At 33.0% G+C, this 22,024-nt stretch overlaps 3 protein-coding genes and 1 pseudogene across 4 annotated transcripts; all 4 read right to left on the reverse strand.

Moving 5' to 3' along the window:
* Positions 1-226: 226 nt before the first annotated feature.
* LOC106360816 (probable inactive receptor-like protein kinase At3g56050) lies at positions 227-3,196 on the reverse strand. The gene is made up of 6 exons (XM_013800486.3): positions 2,773-3,196; positions 2,636-2,681; positions 1,616-2,028; positions 1,329-1,519; positions 1,114-1,246; positions 227-1,042 (listed from the first exon to the last, which is right to left on the reverse strand). Exons 1-6 carry the CDS (start codon positions 2,879-2,881, stop codon positions 447-449), a joined length of 1,488 nt encoding a protein of 495 aa, XP_013655940.1. The 5' UTR covers positions 2,882-3,196; the 3' UTR covers positions 227-446.
* A 2,292-nt stretch (positions 3,197-5,488) lies between these two features.
* On the reverse strand, positions 5,489-9,529 carry LOC106360819 (protein HOTHEAD-like). The gene is made up of 5 exons (XM_048764684.1): positions 9,314-9,529; positions 8,575-9,216; positions 6,392-6,795; positions 5,774-6,312; positions 5,489-5,696 (listed from the first exon to the last, which is right to left on the reverse strand). The coding sequence occupies exons 1-5, from the start codon at positions 9,393-9,395 to the stop codon at positions 5,633-5,635; spliced, it is 1,731 nt and encodes a 576-aa protein (XP_048620641.1). The 5' UTR covers positions 9,396-9,529; the 3' UTR covers positions 5,489-5,632.
* Positions 9,530-9,729: 200 nt separating this feature from the next.
* On the reverse strand, positions 9,730-13,107 carry LOC106360817 (protein HOTHEAD-like). Of its 2 annotated transcripts, none has more exons than XM_013800487.3 (5): positions 12,830-13,107; positions 12,090-12,734; positions 10,624-11,027; positions 10,003-10,541; positions 9,730-9,924 (listed from the first exon to the last, which is right to left on the reverse strand). In XM_013800487.3, the coding sequence occupies exons 1-5, from the start codon at positions 12,909-12,911 to the stop codon at positions 9,861-9,863; spliced, it is 1,734 nt and encodes a 577-aa protein (XP_013655941.1). In that variant the 5' UTR covers positions 12,912-13,107; the 3' UTR covers positions 9,730-9,860. The 2 variants fall into 2 exon arrangements, with proteins under 2 accessions (XP_013655941.1, XP_048620640.1); XM_048764683.1 differs by having other exon boundaries at positions 12,090-12,721; positions 12,830-13,067.
* Positions 13,108-17,320: 4,213 nt separating this feature from the next.
* On the reverse strand, positions 17,321-21,243 carry LOC106360820 (annotated as a pseudogene).
* Between the last annotated feature and the right edge of the window lie 781 nt (positions 21,244-22,024).

Here is a 22,024-nt window from a genome sequence, read left to right on the forward strand (position 1 = left end):
GTAGTTTCTCACGGTCCATTACCAACATGCCGTACTAGTTTTGTCTCAAGCATCACAATAATCTTTTGTAGTACTTAGTAGGCTGTATCAATGCCAAGCATCATCATCAGCTATATTTTTTGATCGACCAAACCTTTCTGATGGTTTTATCTATGGTACAGTACCCATTGGTACTTCGGAACTTGATTGATTAAGGAATTTTAAGAAAAAAAAACTAATTCACAAATACAATAACACAACATTATGCATTACCAAAAACGAGTATTACCGTGATCACGAATTCTCTTCACCAGAATTTTTGAGTCGTTATATAAACTAGCATAGATTTATATATAAGGGCTAAAGACAAGTAACGAGCTCCAACGAGATGCAAGAACACACACAAAAACTTCACATTAATAATAATACTTACAAATTCGTTATGAAGCAACGTAGTACTCTTTTTCTCACGCAGTGGACAGAACTTCCAGCTCTGCCCACCAGAGAGCTGAAAGTTTCGGAATAGCATCGTCTGGTGACAATCCTGTGATCTCTCGTAACCTCCCGGTAACTTCCTTCATCGTCGGTCTCTGTTTCGGCTCTGTCCTTACACAGCTTTTGATCACTTCGCCTATACTCTCAATCTTCTCATCAAAACATTCCAGCGTTGGATCCACCATCTCCCTCAAAGTCATTCCTCTCAAGAAATCAGCTAGACCGGTATCTACCGAGTCACCTTTTCTAATAGACTCTGGGAGTTTCCCGGTCATCAACTCGAACAACAGCAAACCGAAGCTGTAGACGTTGTCTTCTTGGGTTGTGACTGAGATGTGCGTGTCTATGAGTGCATTGGTGCTGGTTTCTGTCTCTGATGGGCCTTTTAGGTAACCGAAATTGAAATCTGCGATTTTGACTGCGTAATCCTCTGTGAGTTGAACTGACGATGAGATAAGATTGCTGTGGACTATAGGTGGCTTGAGCCCGTGCATATGGTCAAGGCAATACGCTACACCCATTGATATTCTAAGCCGCATTATCCAGTCCAAGTGTTCTGATTCTTTATCTGCAAAATAAAAAGTAATATTGTTAAGGAAAAGAGACACTTCATGTGAGTAAAGAGTTTTTTTTGCTTACAGTGTAAATGTTCAAAGACAGATCCGTTTGATGCATATTCAAAGACCAAGATCCTAGTGAAAGGGTCATCTTCTTCACAGTAACCGAGAAGGTTGACAAAGTTCTTGTGGTTTATCTTGGATAGCATTTCAATCTGAAATTATCAAAAGAACATAACAAGGATTAGACGATGACCCTTTTTAGAAAATAGAAGGGAACTGGTGGACAGTGAATACCTTTTTTCTGAACTGCATTTCAATGTTATTAGTCCATTCTTTGGCAGAAGCAGTAGCAACAGAAGCCACTGCTATTTCCACCCCAGTCGATAGTGTCCCTTTGAACAATGTACCAATAGGACAAGATCCAATGACATTACTGAAATCTTCACAAGCAGCTTCAATCTCAGATCGTTTCAGTTTTGGGACACCTGAGTAAGACAATCAGACAAGGTTTAACTTCAATATTCCAAAACAAACAATGCCACTTTACATAATGTATCAAGTGAGTAAGCAAATTGGATTACCAGTTATGAACACTTTCTGAAGCTGTCCACTAAGACCTGTACTCCAAGGATTCACAGATTTGCCAGCCTTACTTTTGAAAAAGAAGACACCAGTAGCTAAAAGAAGCAAAAACACAGCACCGCCTACGCAGCCAGCCACAACGGAAACCATGCTGCTTGAAGAACTTCTTCTTACACTAGGATTTTTTGAAAGAGGCACAGACGGAGGTGGAGCAGAAGAAACATGCAGGGCAGGTGGACTTTTCCGTGGTGGAGGCAATGCTGAAGATTTTCTGGTAGTACCTCTGTGAGAAGGAACAGAAGATGACGCTGGTGCAAGAGCTGCCACAGGAGGACGGTCCTTGTGCGTGTTCAAATGGGTGTAGGGGTTACGGAAACGGCCAAGTAATTTCCTGTGGAAACTAATGTCTCTCCTAGAAAGAAAGAAAAAGAGACCAAAGGTAAAATGAGTAAACACAGAGGAGATAGCAAAATGATTGACTACAACTTTTTTTTGTACATAAGTTAAGATATAAGATTTAGAAAGAGTATAAGTTCACTCTCTAACAATCTAAAAGAATAGTGTTGAAGTTGTAGATCTACTATACCAACCAACTACATTGATATTGATTGCTCAACCAGAATTCATTTTTCAACACATGTTTCAACTTCCACATTCAAATCAATCAAGTTGCAGTGTAATATCTTCTTTATTTCTATATAACTAGGAAGTTCTGAGCTAGTAGCGAGACACAAACGATGTTAAATTAACTCTTCTTTCGAAAACAGACCCCTACAAACACGAATACCCTAGCTAATCCAAGAGATTTAGCCACTAAACCAAACTATTATTTGTTCAGTGCACACTAGATCTTAGACTAGCAGAAAATAAAACACCAAAACGCTTCATCATCAATAGAAGGTGTTACTCAGACGAACACATGGCAGATACTAAAACAAGCGAGTTTGCCTTCAAGATTAAAACTTAACTGAAAGCAATCACATATTAAAAAAAAAATCCAAAAAGCTGCTGTGACTTACAAATCAAAGGCGTCTCTATCATCAATCCGTAGATCTCTCGTCACACCTGAAAGAGGAGAGAAAACAAGTTTAATCAGCAACTCGCCTCGATTTATTAGGCAAGGTGAACAAAAATAGAAACGAGAACCGACTGTTACCTTCTTCGTTTCCCAGCGAAAAACACGAATCGAAGCTCAAAATCGCTAGAAGAAACAGTAGAGTACGCATTTGGAGCCTTAATCGAACATATTTCCAGTTCGTACTCATCGTCGTCACACCCAAAAAAAAAACGAGAAGACGACAGACAACTGGAAACAGGAATCAAGTGGCACGAAGTAAGCTAAGGAAGCTGAGAAAATCGAATCTCGATCTGAAGAAGAAGAAGAAGAAAGCTAGCTAAGAGGTTGAGTTCGCATGGCTGATTTGAGAGAGAGAGAGAGAGAGAGAGAGCAGCAGCAGCAGCAAACACGACTTTTGAAGATTTTTATTTTTTTTTCTTTGGCAAAATTAAAAGTATTTTTAAAGCGCGTGTCCCCGTGGTTTGGCCGATATTAAATAACTCCATAAAGGATGTAAGCAATAACTTCTTCTTGTTGACAAACACACAACTCAAAATAAATAAAATAAATCAACAATAATTTCTTTTTTTTTCTTCTCATGAAATGATTTTTTGTTTTAATTATGTTTAGCGATAATAGAGAATGAGATTAGCATTTATCGTTGTAAAGATTAATGTTTGATTCGCGGCATCTCTTTAAACGTGTAGGATAATGACGGTTTATATTATATTAACTTTTAGTGTATAATAAAAACAAACACAAGACAACATGTAAAAATTAAGAGGAGAATCTATGGACCTAAAAGATGCCAGAGCTAAAAAGGATTCAAAAGAAGAGGCCAAAGCCACCCCACCACCGTCGATTAAGACTTTTGCCGTTAGCCTGTGGAAATGTTTTTTTCTTTCTTTTTCTGTATGTTGTTTACCAGAAAATGAGGGGAAAACCATATAATTACGAAAATGATGGTAGGGTCTACGTGCCACGTGGTTTTTTGTTTTGGTGTGTGATGGATGATTGAAGTTGAATGATTGTGTTATTGTTATGGTCTTGTGGATTAATAATAGTATTTGAAAAAAAAAAATGTAATAAGTACGTGGAGGAGTTTCTGACAAATTCAACGTGGAGGTTTTTGCTTCGCTGTTAGTTTCTTCGTTTTCAATCCAGCTCCGTTGCCATGTGGGTAGTATAGTCATGGATGTAATGGGAATACCCCCATTTTCTACAATATTTGAAGTTTTTCTAATACACAAAATAGTAGTTTATAGAAGTGTCCCATGATTGTTGTTATCAACACCGCCCACGTTTTGTGGTGTTTATCCAAATAAAATAAAGGAAAATTTACACACAATCCATCTATGACTTGCCGTCAAAAAAAAAAAAATCTATCTATGACTTATATGTTTACTCGTTTGATGTTGTTTTCTTGGAGTCTTTACACGAACCAATGGTAATCCGAAACAGCTTCTAGGAAGGAAAAAAAATCCGGGCGAGTGGATAACAACCAATCTATGCATAAACACTACCATATTCAACAATTACAAAACTAATATGTATATATTCATTGTTTCAAACAAAAACGCATATGTTCATGCATAGACTTTTACCACATTTTGACATTCATCAGTTTAACTACTGTCTTTGATGCATCCAATGCAACTATACGTTTCATGCATATGCTTGTTCGAGAGAGTGGATAGAAGAGGACCCAAAAAAGACTCCAAATATAACTTTGATCTTATATGACCATCTACTTGCAAGGGCATATATATGAAAAGTAAAAACTAAATAAAAAAAAAACCAATTTTTGGAATAAATCTAAATATAACAAGTATAGTATATAAGGTTGACTTAACGGGTTCGCCGTAATCTGAAAGCCATCGGAATTGATTGGGTGAAGAGAGACCAAATCATAATAAATATTATAATGTTTTGCAGTGCACCGCCATGTCCTGGCAATCTAACTTCATCTTACGTAATATGCTGTCTTTACGTTCACATGTTGACCTAATTCGTGATTCCCTTTGACCTCTAAACTTTGTTTTAACTTTTATTTTTGTTTATTTAGAAAAAAAAACAAGAGTGCATGTTCGCTTCCATGTGAATGCGCATAAGACATGAACTTTCATAGTGACTGCGTTTGAAATTTTTTAAAAGTTGAAATTGTAAAGGCCATGCATTCATCAATTTTGTCACTGGCTTATTAAGTGCTACAAACCATGCATATGGGAGCTCTGAATGGTCTAGGATCATCAACCATTGTCGTATATAAATATATTTGATACTATATAGTAAAATATTTTTCGGACCATAGTAAAGTTTGTTACAAAGATCTGAAAACATTGAATAATTCTTTTAAAATAATATAAACTATTGAAGTTGCAATCACACGTTAGCGTACATATACATGTTACGCTGTTTTTCCTTACGTCAGATCTTATTTGTTTCTTAAGTACCTCTAGGCTCTAGAATGGAATTTGATATGCATTCTTTCAAAACCTTATAAATATTAAAATAAACTAAATTCTAAAAATTCTTAGATTTCTAAGATCACATATAACAAAAGTATACCCCATACATAGTACTAGTATGTTACTGAAAACAAAGCAATCAACAATGTCAGGTCATCATTTCCTAGTCATACTTTAAAAGTTTTAGTGATTAATAACATCAATATTCACTCATGTTCCTGAGCAAAATAACTTAGGCATCATGAGTGAATATTGATATTATTAATCACTAAACTTTTAATTAAAGTATGACCTGACATTGATGATTGCTTTGTTTTCAATTATTTAGCATCTTAGACAAAAAAAAATATAAATAATAACTTAGCATCTTTAGATTTTATAATGTTTTTCTTATATAACATTAAATCACGTACAAGAGAAAATGCACTTGCAATATGTGATCTTGCAAGGAACAGTCTCCAGTAACAAGAATTTTAAGCATATTTAAATTATCATAGTTCTTCTTTAGTTTCGAGAAAATCCGCCCTCTCTCGAAGAATCTTCTGCCCCACATACCTACACAATTAACTCTCCAAGAATTATATATGTGATATTTAATAACTTGTGTGGATCATTTATGCGCAATTGTTTACCTTCCGAGCATCATGATCGTCGCTTGAGGATTAGTCCCCGGGGTCTTGAGAAATGTGGATGCATCGACGACTCTCAAAGCATCAACCCCTAATACTTTGTAATCATTGTCGACCACTTTTCCAACTTGACAACCTCCATGGTAATGATAAATAGTCATCACGGTATCTTTACAATATTGCTTCAAATCGAACAATGAATTTATGTGTCTTGGCCTCAGATTGATGGGAAGGGCAAGAATGAGATCCAACAATCCACGCCCGGTCACTCCAGGGAACTTGTACTTGGAGTAATTCTGCGAATTTATCACTTTAATTATAGTACTAAGTCCTTCAACACAGTTATTCAAATCCTCTGGTTCTTGGTAGTAGTTAAATGTCACTGAAGGGTTATCATCTGGATTCGTGTTCCGCAGCTCCAAGCGACCTCTCGAGATCGGTCCATACACTTTCTGAATCATCCCACCTGCTTGTGTTGTAATGTTGAATCGAAGATCCAATAATTTGAAAAAGTTTGAGAGGGTTTTGGTGGGAAGTTTTATCTGCATAAAACACCATACCAATTTTAACATATAGTCTTGTAAGTGGCAAAATTGTATAATGTGTTAATTGATTATATACCTCATTGAGAAGATTTATAACACCATCGAAGAAGTTATGCGTCAAACTAATAGAGAGGCTTAACCCACTCAAACCTTCAATGTAACTACCAAAATGAGGGATTCCAGCGACTTGGACAAGGGAAACTTCTACGGGTTCAGGAGAAGGGATGACGACGGCGTTCATCGGATTATCACCCATTCCTTGTCCGACCATGGGGTGATCTAGGATGACCGGATCCACCCCATGGTCTGCTAGATGGGCCGCAGGGCCAACACCACTCAACAACAGTAGCTGCGGGCTCGCGATGGCACCCGCTGATAAGAGCACTTCATTCTGTGCGTTATGTGCCGCTAGTTTTGCTGTGTGGAACACTCCATTCGCATCCTGGAAGATCACTCCATTTGCCTTGGGCCTCATAGTTCCTGTAAAAAAAAATCTTATCCGAAGCGTAGGAAAATAATGTGTATGGTGAACGACGGATGACAACGAACAAAATGATCACCATAATTATTGTCACGGCTCTGCATGTGTCATATAATTTTTTTTTCCATGAATGTATCATATAAAAAAATTATATGATACATGCAAAGTCGTGCCAATAATTTTTGATGTCCCCCCAAATTTTTTTAAAATAAAATTGTTTATGATGAAATTATATGGTAAGTCATCAAAATATTTTGAAATAAAGTTTTGGTAGAAAGTATATAATTTTAGTTACCGTGTATGTTTAATTTATAAATATGAAACATAAACATACAAATAATTTTGACATAAACTAAGGTTTCTAGTTTCTCTCACTATGCACGGCTCTGGATACATTCCTTACAAACACTAAAGCGAACAATTGAACGTCAGCGCTTAAAATGAATATTTAGACAAAACAAGAAGTTTCTAATTTGAACCTTGAGTTTTTTTTAACTATGTTTTTTTGTGAAACTTTTTTTATAACTATGTTATCACAAAATATGTTACTAAGTAGCATGTACTCGAAAGACGTCTAATAATGGACATAAAATCATAATTAGCAAACAAAGTGACGAGGTTTTTTCCCCTTCTTCTTGAGCTTGGTCTTGAAAAAATATATAGATAATTACTAACTAAAAATAAAATATTTTCCACCACACGTAATTTGATTACATGCTCTTCCACACCTTACGGTCATATGGTATCTCCTTCTTCGATCATAATTTTGTATAAGCTTAATCGAGGAGTTTGTAGACTCAAATCCATACGTTTTCACATTCAACTAAAAGCTTTCAATATCTTTCCAAATAGGAATCAATCAAGGAGCTCAAAGAAACATGGATTGTTTTTTGTTTCTCTTCCAAACGGGGTACCAAGCTAAACGCTCAACGCAAGGAGCATTTGGAGGGTCTGGAAGCTCACAACTAGTCCAAGATCCACTTGGTTCATCAATCTTAAATTTCTTTAATGGAAAACCTAAGTAAAACCTCTATTAACTATTGATTATGCAGTTACTTAAATTTTAGTGAACCAATAAGTTGATGCAGTGTTAAAAGACTTATTCTTGGATTCACCAACCAATAGTATTGTGTTATTTCATATTTGATATCTTTTATAAAAAGAAACAAAATATTGTCAAGTTATGTTTTTAAAAAAATAGAATAAAAATAAAAAAATAAAAAAAAAAGTAGTAATTACAAAAAAAATATTTTTAATGTCGTCAGCAAAACATTAAACCCTAAATCCTAATCCTAAACCCTAAACCCTTGGGTAAACCCTAAACCCTTAGATAAATCTTAAACTCTAAATAAAAAACACTAAACACTAAAACACTCATGGGTTTATGGTTTTATGGTTTTACTGTTTAGTGTTTTTGATTTAGAGTTTATGATTTATCCAAGGGTTTAGGGTTTACCCGAGGGTTTATGGTTTAGGATTTAAAGTTTAGAGATTAGAATTTAGGGTTTGAAATAATGAAATCTTACTGGTTGAACCCAAGAATAACTCTTGTTAAAACCACATTTAGTAGATAAAGAAGTTTTCTGAAGAAAAAGAATATCAGGTATAGAAGTTGTATATATACGGATCTAAAGGGATGTAAATTATTAATTCACATAATCAATATACTAATTTTAAAATGAATATTTGCCTCAATCGAGTTTTCTTTCTATCAATATTCTTGTTTGAATCGTGCTTAATTCACATTTGTTCATAACAGAAACTATCAATCAAATTACCTGTGGTGGTGAAGAGGATCTTATGAGCAGAAGCGTGCAAGTAGACAGTAATCTTTTTTGGATCAGCATACTCCAATAGATCCGCTGCCGTGTGTCTCCGACCATCCGGATCAAGTATCGTACCGCCAACTTTCGTCCCATAGATATGTTTGTACGTGAAACCATTGTATGGAGTCACTCCAGCCTCCAAAAGACCATCTATAAACGCCGTTTGCCATCCCTTAATCTGTGGTTCGAACACCAACTTCTTCTCGACCCACTCGTAAGCCGCTTCGACCTCTTCTATGTCCCAACCAGACTCCGCCACGAAGTCAGCTTCCGCACGTGAGTAGAATCCAGCGTTTATCACCGTTCCTCCTCCTAGCACGCGTGCACGTGAGTTGAAAACGCCGTCTTCGGAGATGAAAAGCTGAGACCAGGAGTTTGGAGTTGTGTTCAAGAATGTGTTCAAGAAGTTTCCTATGTCTGTAGCCAAGGGGTTGTCGTAAGGGGAACCACCGCGTTCAAGAAGTAAAACGGTGGCGTTTTGGGATAGTGTTGCGGCTAGTGCACATCCTGCGGTTCCTCCTCCGATGACTATGTAGTCGTAGTGAGATAAGGTTGGTGCTGATGTTGCATCTCTTAAAAAACTATAATAACCAGCTTCACAGAACAAAATTTTCATCAAAAATTTGGACTAAGTATATACTAAAAAACGTAAAATTTCATAAATGATTAGAGAAGGAGGTAATGATCGTGCCTTTATCAGAATAACACCAGCCTTGGAAGACGAAAACGGCGACGCTAATACAACGAAATAATCGGAATATGTGGAAATCCATTCTGGTGTAAGATTATACTCTAAATTTCTTTCTACTTTCTACGTATATCTTTTTGGGGTAAAAAGAACTAGGTTTCATGCGATTATATAATGGTGAAGTGTATATCATCAAGGTCACGGTAAAGTCTTATTCGATGGTGGTTTTGGCTTCTTCTAATAATTAAACTTTTTTTAATTTCCGACGCAATTAATTTGGTCCATATACACAACTATGTTCCTTTTTAGATCTTTGGTAAGTAAATTTCCACGTTAGGTTTTTTCCTAGTAATATATGGTCGATGTAGATCGGATATGGATGAATGGATCTAGCTTTTCGGTTTAGGTTCGATTTTAAATAACTTAGCATCTTTAGATTTTAATTTTTCTTAAATAACATTTCGTCACGTAAAAGAGAAAATGCACTTGCAATATGTGATCTTGCAAGGAACAGTCTCTAGTAACAAGAATTTTGAGCATATTTAAATTATCATAGTTCTTCTTTAGTTTCGAGAAATTCCGCCCTCTCTCGAAGAATCTTCAGCCCCATATACCTACACATTTAACTCTCCAAGAATTATATATGTTATATTTAATAACTTTGTGTAGATCATTAATGTGCAAGGGTTTACCTTCCAAGCATCATGATCGTGGCTTGAGGATTAGTCCCTGGGGTCTTGAGAAACGTGGATGCATCGATGACCCTCAAAGCATCAATTCCTAATACTTTGTAATCATTGTCGACCACCTTTCCAACTTGACAACCTCCATGGTAATGATAAATAGTCATCACGGTATCTTTACAATATGGCTTCAAATCGAACAATGAATTAATGTGTCTTGGCCTCAGATTGATGGGAAGACCAAGAATGAATTCCAACAATCCCCGCCCCGTGACTCCAGGGAACATGTACTTGGAATATTTCTTCGAATCTATCACTTTAATTATAGTACTAAGTCCTTCAACACAGTTATTCAAATCTTCTTGTTCTTGGTAGTAGTTGAATGTCACTGAAGGATTGTCGTCTGGATTCGTGTTCCGCAGCTCCAAATGACCTCTCGAGATCGGCCAATCAACTTTCTGAACCATCGCACCTGCTTGTGTTGTCACATTAACTCGAAGATCCAATAACTTGAAAAAGCGTGAGAGGGTTTTGGTGGGAAGTTTCATCTACATAAAACATCATATAAAAAATTAACATATAGTCTTTTAAATAACTCTACTAGTAATGGAGATATATTATATGAAATACCTCATTCAGAAGATTTATAACGGCACCGAAGAAGCTATGCCACAAACTAATAGAGACACTTAACCCACTCCCACCTTCAATGTAACTACCAAAATGAGGGATTCCAGCGACTTGGGCAAGTGACACTTCTACGGGTTCAGGAGAAGGGATGAGGACAGCATTCATCGGATTATCACACATTCCTTGTCCCACCATGGGTTGATCTAGGATGACCGGTTCCACTCCATGGTCTGCTAGATGAGACGCAGGGCCAACACCACTCAACATCAGTAGCTGAGGGCTAGCGATGGCCCCGGCTGATAAGATCACCTCATTCAGTGCGCTATGTGCCGCTAGTTTTGCCGTGTGAAACACTCCATTGGTATCCCGGAAGATCACCCCATTTGCCTTGGGCCTCATATTTCCTGTAAAAAAGCGTAAGAAAATCTTATCTGAACCGTGGAAATATAGTTTGTATGGTGAACGACGAATGACTGTGACGGATGACAAATGACAACAACCAAAATGATAACAATAATTACATTTTCCTTACAAACACCAACGCGAGCAATTGAAAGTCACCGTTTAAAATGAAGATTTAGGGCAAAGACGAAGTTTATAATTTGAATCTTGGGTTTGTTTTAATTATGTATCACAAAACATGTTATTACTTATTAGCATATACTCTTAAGACATCTAGTAAATAAACATTAAAAAATCATAATTAGCAGTAGCACACTTAGTTTATAATTTGAATCTTGAGTTTGTTTTAATTATGTATCACAAAACATGTTATAATTAGCATATACTCTTAAGACATCCAGTAAATAAACATAAAAAATCATAATTAGCAGTAGCGCACTTAGTTTTTTTTCTTATTTATCTTGGTCAAGAAAAAAAAGAAAATTGCTAACTAAAAAACAAGTTCCGACAATTTTCTCTTTGTTTTTTTCTAGAGCCATAATCTGATTACATGTAAGATAAGATAAGACTATCTATATCTTCCACACCTTACAGTCATGTCGTCTCCTTCTTCAATAATAACATTTTTAATTATTAATCGAGCATTTCTAGCTAGACCAAAATTCCTACGTTTTCACATTGAATTAAAACACCAACATCTCTCCCAAATGGGAAAACATTTGTTTCTCTTTCAAAGGCTCAACTGAAAGAACATTTGGAGTGTCTTTAAGTTAGGACTAAGCTAGCTAGTCCAAATGGTCGGTCATGGGCATAGACTAATCAAATTACTGGCAAAAAAAAAAAAAAAAATTACTGGCAAAAAGTCTCTAAATAGTTCTGAAAAAAATTATATAGAATTAAAATCCTAAGTTTGTAAAAAAGAAAAATTAAAACCCTTACTAAATTATCTACAGCCACAGAATCTCAAACTGGCCCTGAGTCTAAGATCCTCTTGGTTCATCATTCTCGAACTTCTTATAATGGAAAACCTTAAAATGGACCTTTAGTTACTATTAATCAAATACCTGTGGTGGTGAAGAGGATCTTATGAACAGAAGCGTGCAAGTAGACAGTAATCATTTGCGGATCAGCATACTCCAACAGATTCGCTGCCGTGTGTCTTCTACCATCCGGATCAAATATCGTACCACCAACTTTGGTGCCATGAACATGTTCGTAGGTGAAACCATTGTAGGGAGTCACTCCAACCTCCAAAAGACCATCTATAAAAGCCGTTTGCCATCCCTTAATCTGTGGTTGGAACACCAACTTCTTCTCGACCCACTCGTAAGCAGCTGCGACCTCTTCTCTTACCCAACCAGTTTCCGCCACGAACTCATCTTCCGCGCGTGAGTAGAATCCAGCGTTTAGCACCGTTCCTCCTCCGAGCACGCGTGCGCGTGAGTTGAAAACGCCGTCTTCGGAGATGAATAGCTGAGACCACGAGTTTGGAGTTGTGTTCAAGAATGTGTTCAAGAAGTTTCCGATGTCTGTGGCCGTGGGATTGTCGTAAGGGGACCCACCACGTTCGAGAACTAAAACAGTAGCGTTTTGGGATAGCGTTGCGGCTAGTGCACATCCGGCGGTTCCTCCTCCGATGACTATGTAGTCGAAGTGAGATAACATTGGTGCTGATGTAGCAGCATCTTTCGAAAAACTGTAATAACCAGCTTCACGATAGCAAAAGTTCATTAATTTTTTAAAGTATACACAAATAACCACCTAAAGATTCAGAAATGATTAGTGAAGGAGGTAATAATCGTACCTTTGTCGGAATAACACGAGCCATGTAAGATGAAAACTGCGACGCTAATCAAACGAAATAATCGGAATATATGAAAATCCATTATGTTGTATATCTTTTTGGCATCAGAAGACCAGATTTCATGCGCTTTATATAATGGTGAAGTGTATATTAATTATCAACGTTAACTAGAGTTTCTCCTCAATGAAAAATTCATCAATAAATTACTAATATAATAATATATTTAAGTTAAAGAAACAAAAATGTAGCATAACTGCCTTTTATTATTTTTCGAGCGAACTACTCTTTTTTTTTTGAACTATTTTTTGCAATATTTAAATTTTTTGTGTTTTTTGTTTTTATGTGGTTTTTACAAACCCACCCTTTGTCTTCTTTGAAAAACTAGCATGAACAAAGTCATAGCATTATTATTGGAGGTTTTTAGGGTGAGATTTTTATCGGAATATAAGAATTTATTTTTTAATTTTTAATTAAAAAAGCTAAGAACCGGTTTTTAAATAAAAGTTTTAAGAGCCGGTTCTTAACTTTTTTAGTTAAAAGTTAAGAGACGAGTTCTTATATTCTGCTAAAATCTTTATTCTAAGAATCCTCCAACAATCATGATCTGTTACAGTGGTTTTGTCTTCTTCTAATATTTAGACTTTTTTTTTAAATTCTGACACGATTAATTTAGTCCACATACTCAACTTGTCCGTTTCAGATCAGTTTGGTAAGTAAATTTCCGTGTAAGATTTTTGTTTTATGATTAGTAATATATGGTCGACTGGGTATTTTCCTCAATTTTGTGCAGCGAAAAAAATTTAAATTTAAAAATAAAATTTTCTTAATGTTTTAGATTTTCTTATTTTTATACCAATATTATAATATTAATATTTTATTTGAACATAAAATTATAATAAAATGAATAATATGATTTATTTAAAATTATATTTATATAGATTTTTTATCTATTTTTTGGTTAAAATATATTAAATAAACTTGTATAAATTAAAAAAAGATATTTTTTTATAATTATCAAAATATAAAACTAAATAGAATCTCTAAAATTGGTAGATATCAAAAAGAAAAAATGATATTAGGATTAAAATTTATAGTTTTTTTACAATATTGTATAAAATTTGGAAAATCTTGTTAATAATAAAAATTATATGATTATAAAAATATACTAAAATAATATTTTGAAATTTGTAAAATATTTATATTTCTATTATTATATTATTTAATGACATATTTGAATATATTTATTTTAATGTAAATTTATGAGTTATTACCGTATTCTAAAGTTTACCAAAATATAAATTTACATTAAATGTAATTTCCAAATCATATTTATCATAAGTCATGTTATTAATTCTAACATGTCAAGTCATTTTTTTTAGAGAAAGTGATTGTAGAGATGACATGTGTCAAATCACTTCTCAAATGTGGGCAAATTCTCACAAGTATCACATTCATAGTATCACTTTTCATCTTTACACTAAACACAAGGGTTTCGAGTTAAGGGGTGAGGTAGGGTTTTTTGAATGTGAAATTTAGGATTCTAATAAATATATAAATAAATACTTAAAAAAATATAAAAAGTTCAAATTTGAAAAAGTATAATTCGAAAACATATAGAAAAATAAATAATTCGAAAACATAAAAAAACAATATTTTTATTATCTTTTATTATTTTTTAAGTAAAAATATAATGTTTTTTATGTTTTTGAATTATTATTATTATTAAAAAATAATAATAATAATTCGAAAACATAAACATTTTATTTTTATTATTTTTTATTTTTTATTTTTTAAATTTTATTTATTTATTTAAATAATGATTTATTATATATTTAGAGAACAACGGTATAAGAGTTTTTTGCCACTTAATGAAGAAGATATTTTTGAAAATGTTCCTTTAGTGGTGGTAAAGATAAAAAATGATATCATAAAAGTGGGATGTTACCGCTATGATTAAACTAGTAACTAGAGTTGAATCCGCGTATCCGCGTAGATATCTTTATTTTTTTAATAATATTTTAAATATAAGATAAGTTATAAGAGTGTATATTTTATATTGGTTTTAGTTTTTATATAATATAACTTATAAAAGTAAATTTTGTATATAAGTTTAAAACTTTTATATTTGGTGAAATTTGTTTTTAGTAAAAGTGTACTATTCATATATTAACCACTTGTGTTGTTTCTTTGTTAGTTTGTTTATTTAAAAATGTAACATTATATTAGAATTTTTTTCTATGCATTAATTTTATATGAATTATTACTAATTTTATCTGAACTTTTGTTTGAAATTTAATATTTTTGAAATGTTGATATGTAGCTAAATTAAATTAGTTAATACTATATTTTGTTAACATATACAATACAAAATCCATAAATTAATACTCGATAAGTTAATAAACATGGTAAATTAATAAATTTTTTGATCCTAAGTTAGACTGGTACAAAATATGACGCAATCAATAAGATAATAAAATAGATTTTGCCAAAAATATGACATTCATAATACCATAAATCGATAAACTAATATAAACTTAGGGTTTAGAGTTGAGAAGTGAGTAGGGTTTTTGAAATGTGAAATTTAGTATTCTAATAAATATATAAATAAATACTTAAAAAATGTTTAAAAAATTAGTTTCAAAAACAAATTTTGAAAAACAAATTTGAAAAAATTATTTCGAAAAAAAATTATAAAAATTTAGAATTTGAAAAAGTATAATTCGAAAACATAATTTTTTATATATATATTTTTTTGTTATTTATTTAAATAATTATTTATTATATATATAAAGACAAATGTATAAGAATCTTTTTGTCTCTTATGAACAAGGGTACAAGAGTCTTTTCCCCTATAGTTTATTCATTTGATCAAATTCAAATATCAAAAAAAAAAATTAATTTTGTCAATTCAAGTATGATACATATTTCTAAAATTTTGAAATTAGCATATTATTATATGGCGTATATTTTAATTTAAATGATACTAAAGTAAATAATTTTTTTAATTTGAATATATATTAAATAAGATTTCTATTTATTTAATTTTATGATAATTTTTGTATCTTGTTATAACAAAAAAAATTCAGTATAGAACTACAGTTTTTGTAATTTATAATCACTTTTATTATATTGTTAACGTGATTGTCTACTTTATTTTAATAATATAAAATTAAACAAAAATATAAAGTAAACAAAAATGAAAAAAAAATACACAAACTATTATCAAATCTTTATTATTTAAAACTATTATTTATAAATATTTTAATCACATTAGATAATTCCGTAACTTTTATCTACGGAGAAAAAAAATATTTTATAGATTTTAATTAATTTTATGATTAATTTTGTAAAAAATATAGTATACGTAGATAAACCAATTTATTTTTTTTTTAAAATCTAGAAACTATTATATTAATGATACATGTCATATACAAGGGTTATTGTCAATGTTTATCCATCCATTTCACAATGCTACATCCTACATGTTTTACACGTTCACGCGGTTTTTTCTTTTTTTGGTAGAGACCTTTTTTCATTAGTTGTGAACTATTTCACCTACCAATAACTGCAAGTATAGATTCAAAAATGTTATGCAATAGTTGCATCAGAAGTGCAAAACAAAATTTCTACTATGTATCACTTTAAGTAATTTTAAGGTTTTTGCACAAATATTAAAAAAGTACAAAATCTTATGTACTTTATCTTGATCATATAAAATAACATTAAATACAATCAATTCAACCAATAAAAAAATGTAGTATTTTGTAATTGGTCACAAGTTTCAAATGATATTAAATTTTATCTAGAATTATAAGAATATCACTTATTATGAAACAAAATAAATATTGTTAACCATCACTTAAAATGATACGGAGGGAGTAATAAACATAAGAATCGGAGTAATTTCTATTTTTATCTTTTTCTTTAACTAAATTTATGTTTTATCCCGATTCTTGGATGGGTTAATAAATATTTATATTAAAAAATTTTAAAAAATTATATTTATCTTAGAGATACATTCCATATAAAATGATGATGGAACTTGTTCACAATAAAATAAAATAATGATGAACTGACCAAAGCCAATTATGGGGATTGTGACGAGGTATGCTGGTCCAGAATATGTGTCAGTGCCTCTGTGGTCATTATACACATTCGTCTTTAACTTCTAAATGGTGATCTTTTAAATTATTTAGGTTCATACATAACAAAATATACGATGTAGACAAAAAAATAATCAGCAACTGCATATCATTTTCTGGTCAAGATTACTAATAATTAACAACATCAGTAATTGATGACAAAAAAAAAAAACAACATAAGTAATCACTTTGTTCATGAACAAAATACCTTCACATCTTTCCTGTTCAAAAACAACATTATACACTAAATTGATGCCATCAGAAATCTCTTATTCTTCAGACGTCGAAGAGGAGTGTTCTCATTCTCCAGACTTTTGACAATCATTAAAATCTCATGTTTTTCTTTTTACTTTCTCAGAAAGCCTCCCTCTCTCGAAGAATCTTCTGTCCCATATACCTACACATTTTATAACTCTCCAACAATCACATCTTATATTGAATAAGTTTGTTTCATTAGGTTTATGCATGTATTTACCTTCCGAGCATCATGATTGTGGCTTGAAGATTAGTCCCTGGAGACTTGAGAAACGTGGATGCATCGATGACCTTCAAAGCATCGATCCCTAATACTTTGTAATCATTATCAACCACTTTTCCAACTTGACAACCTCCATGGTAATGATAAATAGTCATCGTCGTATCCATACAATACTGCTTCAAATCAAACGTAGAAGTTATGTGCCTTGGCCTCAGATTGATAGGAAGAGCAAGAATGAGATTTAATAGTCCACGCCCGTTTACTCCAGGGTACTTGTAACTGGAATATCCCTTCGAATCTATCACATTTATGATAGCACTAAGTCCTTTAACACAGTTATTCAAATCCTCTGGGTCTTGGTAGTAGTTGAATGTCACCGAAGGGTTATCATCTGGATTTGTGTTCCGCAGCTCCAAGTGACCTCGAGAGAGAGGTCCAGACACTTTCTGAATAATCACACCCGCTTGTGTCGTCACGTTTAATCCAAGATCCAGCGATTTCAAAAGGTTTGAGATGGATTGGCTAGGGAATTTTAGCTACATAATAAAAAAAAATAGTATGTGTTAAACCAAATTTATAATAATTAGGTTATATGAAATCTCTATAACCTAATTAATTACTTACCTTATTAAGAAGATCTAAAACGCCATTGAAGAAGGTACGAGTCAAACTAATGGAGAGACTTAAGCTACTTCCACCTTCAATGTAACTAGCAAAGTTAGGTATCCCAACGACTTGGACAAGGGATACCTCTACGGGTTTAGGAGAAGGGATGAAGACCGGGTGCATTGGGTTATCACCCATCCCTTGTCCAACATTGGGTGGTCTAAGATGATAGGATTCACCCCATGGACTGCAAGATGGGCTGCAGGGCCTACACCACTCAGCATCAATAGTTGTGGACTTGCGATGGCGCCCGCTGATAAGATCACCTCACTCCTTGCGTCTTGTACCGTATGTTCAGCTGTGTGGAACACTCCATTTGCATCTTGAAATATCACCCCATATGCCTTGGGCCTTGAGTTCCCTGTAAAACAAAAATATTCACATCCAAATGATGATAGATAAGAATTTATGGTCATGTTCAACAGAGAATGGCTGCAATAATAAAATGATACGTTATAACTTAGAAACAAGTCAACAACAAAGCTAGTAATAATTGAAAGTCGCGATTTCGATCTGAATTGAGATTTAGTATTATAAAAAGAAGTTTCTTTTGTAAAATTTAAGTTTGTTTAGTTATTTATCATGTCTTCATCTCTGTTTGATATAACATTTTATTTAACTTTAAGATATAATTTTATTTTATTTATTTATGCTAAATAATAGTATATCAATTATTAAAATGGATATAATTTGTATATAGTACGTAAGAACACAGTTAGTTTAAAATTTGTACCTATTTTTTTAATAAGTATAGGTTCTATAAAATAGATTTGAACCATTTTTTAAGATTAAAATCTACAAAATACATAGATGCACAAATGTTTAGGATAAATAATTCGCGATCAAGCAAAACTTCTCTACGGGTATTATTTAAAAGTTTTATTTTTATTTTTTAAAAACAGAAAAAAAAAATTAGATATTAAAATAAGCAAACATCGTTAAAAGTTGTTTAGATATGAACGTTTTTGTCTAGAATGACATCCTGCTGATAACGTTTTGATTAAAGATATAGTAGTTGCTCAAAAAAAAGATTAAAGATATAGTTTTGAAGGAAATCTTAAATACGCTTTATATCAATGTACAATTGGGAATTTTTCGTTTATTTATGTTTTTTGCATTTTTAGTTAAAGAGTTATTAAATATGAAATATTTTGCGTCTAGCATATATAGTTTTGCAGCTTTTGCTATTCTATATTTTCTATGCAAGCTAGAAAATAAGAAAAGTTTAAGAATGAACCCATCTTCATACAAAATATATGCTAGAACCTAGTACAAAAAATATCATGACGGTGTGCGATTTATGTAATACTCGCATTCTTAATTTATAGAGTCAAGTCCACTTATGAAGTTATCTTGAACATGTCAATTTCGTATGATAACTTAGTCCGACCTTTAAGTTGTTAATAAAATTGTCAATATATCTTTTTGGTAGGATATTTTAATGCAAAAAGTTAATAAGAATAATATGAGAATATTTGTTTCCTTAATTTAAATAAATTATTTCATTAATTAAATTAAATGGCAATGACATACTTGTAATATTAGAAGAAAATCAAGAGAATGTCAAAAAATGTATTCCAGTTTTAATAGTATAGATTATTCTTTAGTTTATTGCTTAAAAATATAATATTATATAACATTTTCATGCTACAATATTTTTCAACAATATATGTTCTCATTAAATATAATGATACATTATTAGCATATCTAAAATCTAACTAATGAATAAATTAAAAGTTAATAAATTAAGGAAGTGTTAAAAAAAATATTTGTTTTCTATAATTTGTTTTTTCTTTCCGACTAGATATTTTTATTCTGAAAGGAACATGTCAACTACAAACACAAGTTGTATCATAATTAAACAGAAGATTAGTTACGTGTATCCTACGCCATCTCTCTCGCCCTTCCTAACCCTCACGAGTCACGAGACATCCCGTCAGAGTCATAAATCACGAAGACATGCATTAATTTTAGTTTGACATCGCATGCATGCAATGAATACAAATCAATATTATACCTTTAGTGGTGAAGAGGATTTTATGGACAGAAGCGTGCAAGTAGACAACAATCGTATTCGGATTAGCATATTCCAACAAATCAGCCGCCGTGTGTCTATGACCATCCGTATCAAATGTCGTACCACCAACTTTGGTCCCATGAACATGTTCGTAGGTGAAACCATTGTAGGGAGTCACTCCAACCTCCAAAAGACCATCTATAAACGCCGTTTGCCATCCCTTAATCTGTGGTTCGAACACCAACTTCTTCTCGACCCACTCGTAAGCAGCTTCGACCTCTTCTCTTAACCAACCAGTTTCCGCCACGAACTCATCTTCCGCACGTGAATAGAATCCAGCGTTTAGCATCGTTCCTCCTCCTAGCATTTGTGCGCGTGTGTTGAAAACGCCGTCTTCGGAGATGAAAAGCTGCGACCATGAGTTTAGGTCGGTTATGTTTATGAGTGTGTTTGCGAAGTTTCCGATGTCCGTGGCTGCCGGGTTGTCGTAAGGGGACCCGCCGCGTTCGAGAACTAAAACGGTGGCGTTTTGAGAGAGTGTTGCGGCTAGTGCAGATCCGGTGGTTCCTCCTCCGATGATTATGTAGTCAAAGTGAGATAACGTTGGTGCCGATGTAGCATCTTTCAGAAAACTATAATAACCAGCTTCACCAACAACAACATTTCAACAAAGGTTGAGTTTGTATACTAATGGTGTCCTAATATGCATAAACTAAATGGGTTGGTAGAGGAAATAATAATCGTACCTTTATCTGAAGAACACGAGTCGTGGAAGATGAAAGTTGCGACGAGAATTAACCGAAATAATGGGGAAATGTATAGATCCATTATACTGTAAGATCTTGGTTTGCAAACCAAGACTAGGGTTCACCGAAATAATGGGGGAAATGTAAAGATCCTTTATATTAACCCCATGGATACCGACCACGGACCCAACGATGGTGGCTTTGGACTTTTGGTTTCTTCTTCTAGTTGTGCAACATGGTTTCTTCTTGTCAAACTGATAATAGGTTTTTCTGCCTATTGCAAATGTTGTAGTGTAGAGGGGTGAATGTCGAACCAGTCCTAGTGATGTGAATCAGTGAGAATACAAGTCATTTCTTAAGCTAAGCAGATTCAATAGTTGTGAGTGTGTGACAAGTAACAATAGCAAACAGAGCAATACAACAAGATTTTAATCAATTTAGACAAGTGAATCCATGGGCTAAGGGAATTGACTTCAAGTAACTAAGATCCAATCTAGGTGACAAGCTTTCAATCAAAGTAATCTCTTAAGTCTAAACACAATTTTAGACAAGTCCTATGTCTAGGTAAATGTCCATTTGCTTAGAAATCATTAAACATCAAATGTCTTTGGCTTAATTCAATCAAGCAATCTTTAAGTTCAAGTTTAATAACTATCTAGCAATTTTAACATCAAGTGTCCTTGGCTAATCTCACTAGAGCTTAGTTGAGTTGATTCAAACACTTCATATAATCATGTCTGATGAGAAGTGTTTAGAAATCAGGTTTAGAGTGATCAAGACTAAACAAGCATTAAAAATACTCAACAAGCAAGTTCATACAAAGATCTAATACAATAACACCATAGATCTTCACTAAGTTACTCTAATCTCCCTAACCCATGAATTCTTAAGGAAACTACTCACTAATCTCCATGAAAACACTTAATCTCATAATAGATTGAAGCATATTCAAGTAGATACAACAGAGAATAAAGATAAACAAGGATTAAACAAGCAAAACGAAATTAAGACTCAAGAACAGATGATGAACAATTGAAGAACAGCTCAAGAACACTAAGAACAATGATATTTCAAAGAGAGAGAGTTTTGACAAGTTAAATTATTACAAAGTTGGATCATGATGTTTCTTGCCCACCCTTCCTGATA

The sequence above is a fragment of the Brassica napus genome, chromosome C8 (assembly GCF_020379485.1).
Source record: "Brassica napus cultivar Da-Ae chromosome C8, Da-Ae, whole genome shotgun sequence".
NCBI classification, from domain to species: Eukaryota; Viridiplantae; Streptophyta; class Magnoliopsida; order Brassicales; family Brassicaceae; genus Brassica; species Brassica napus.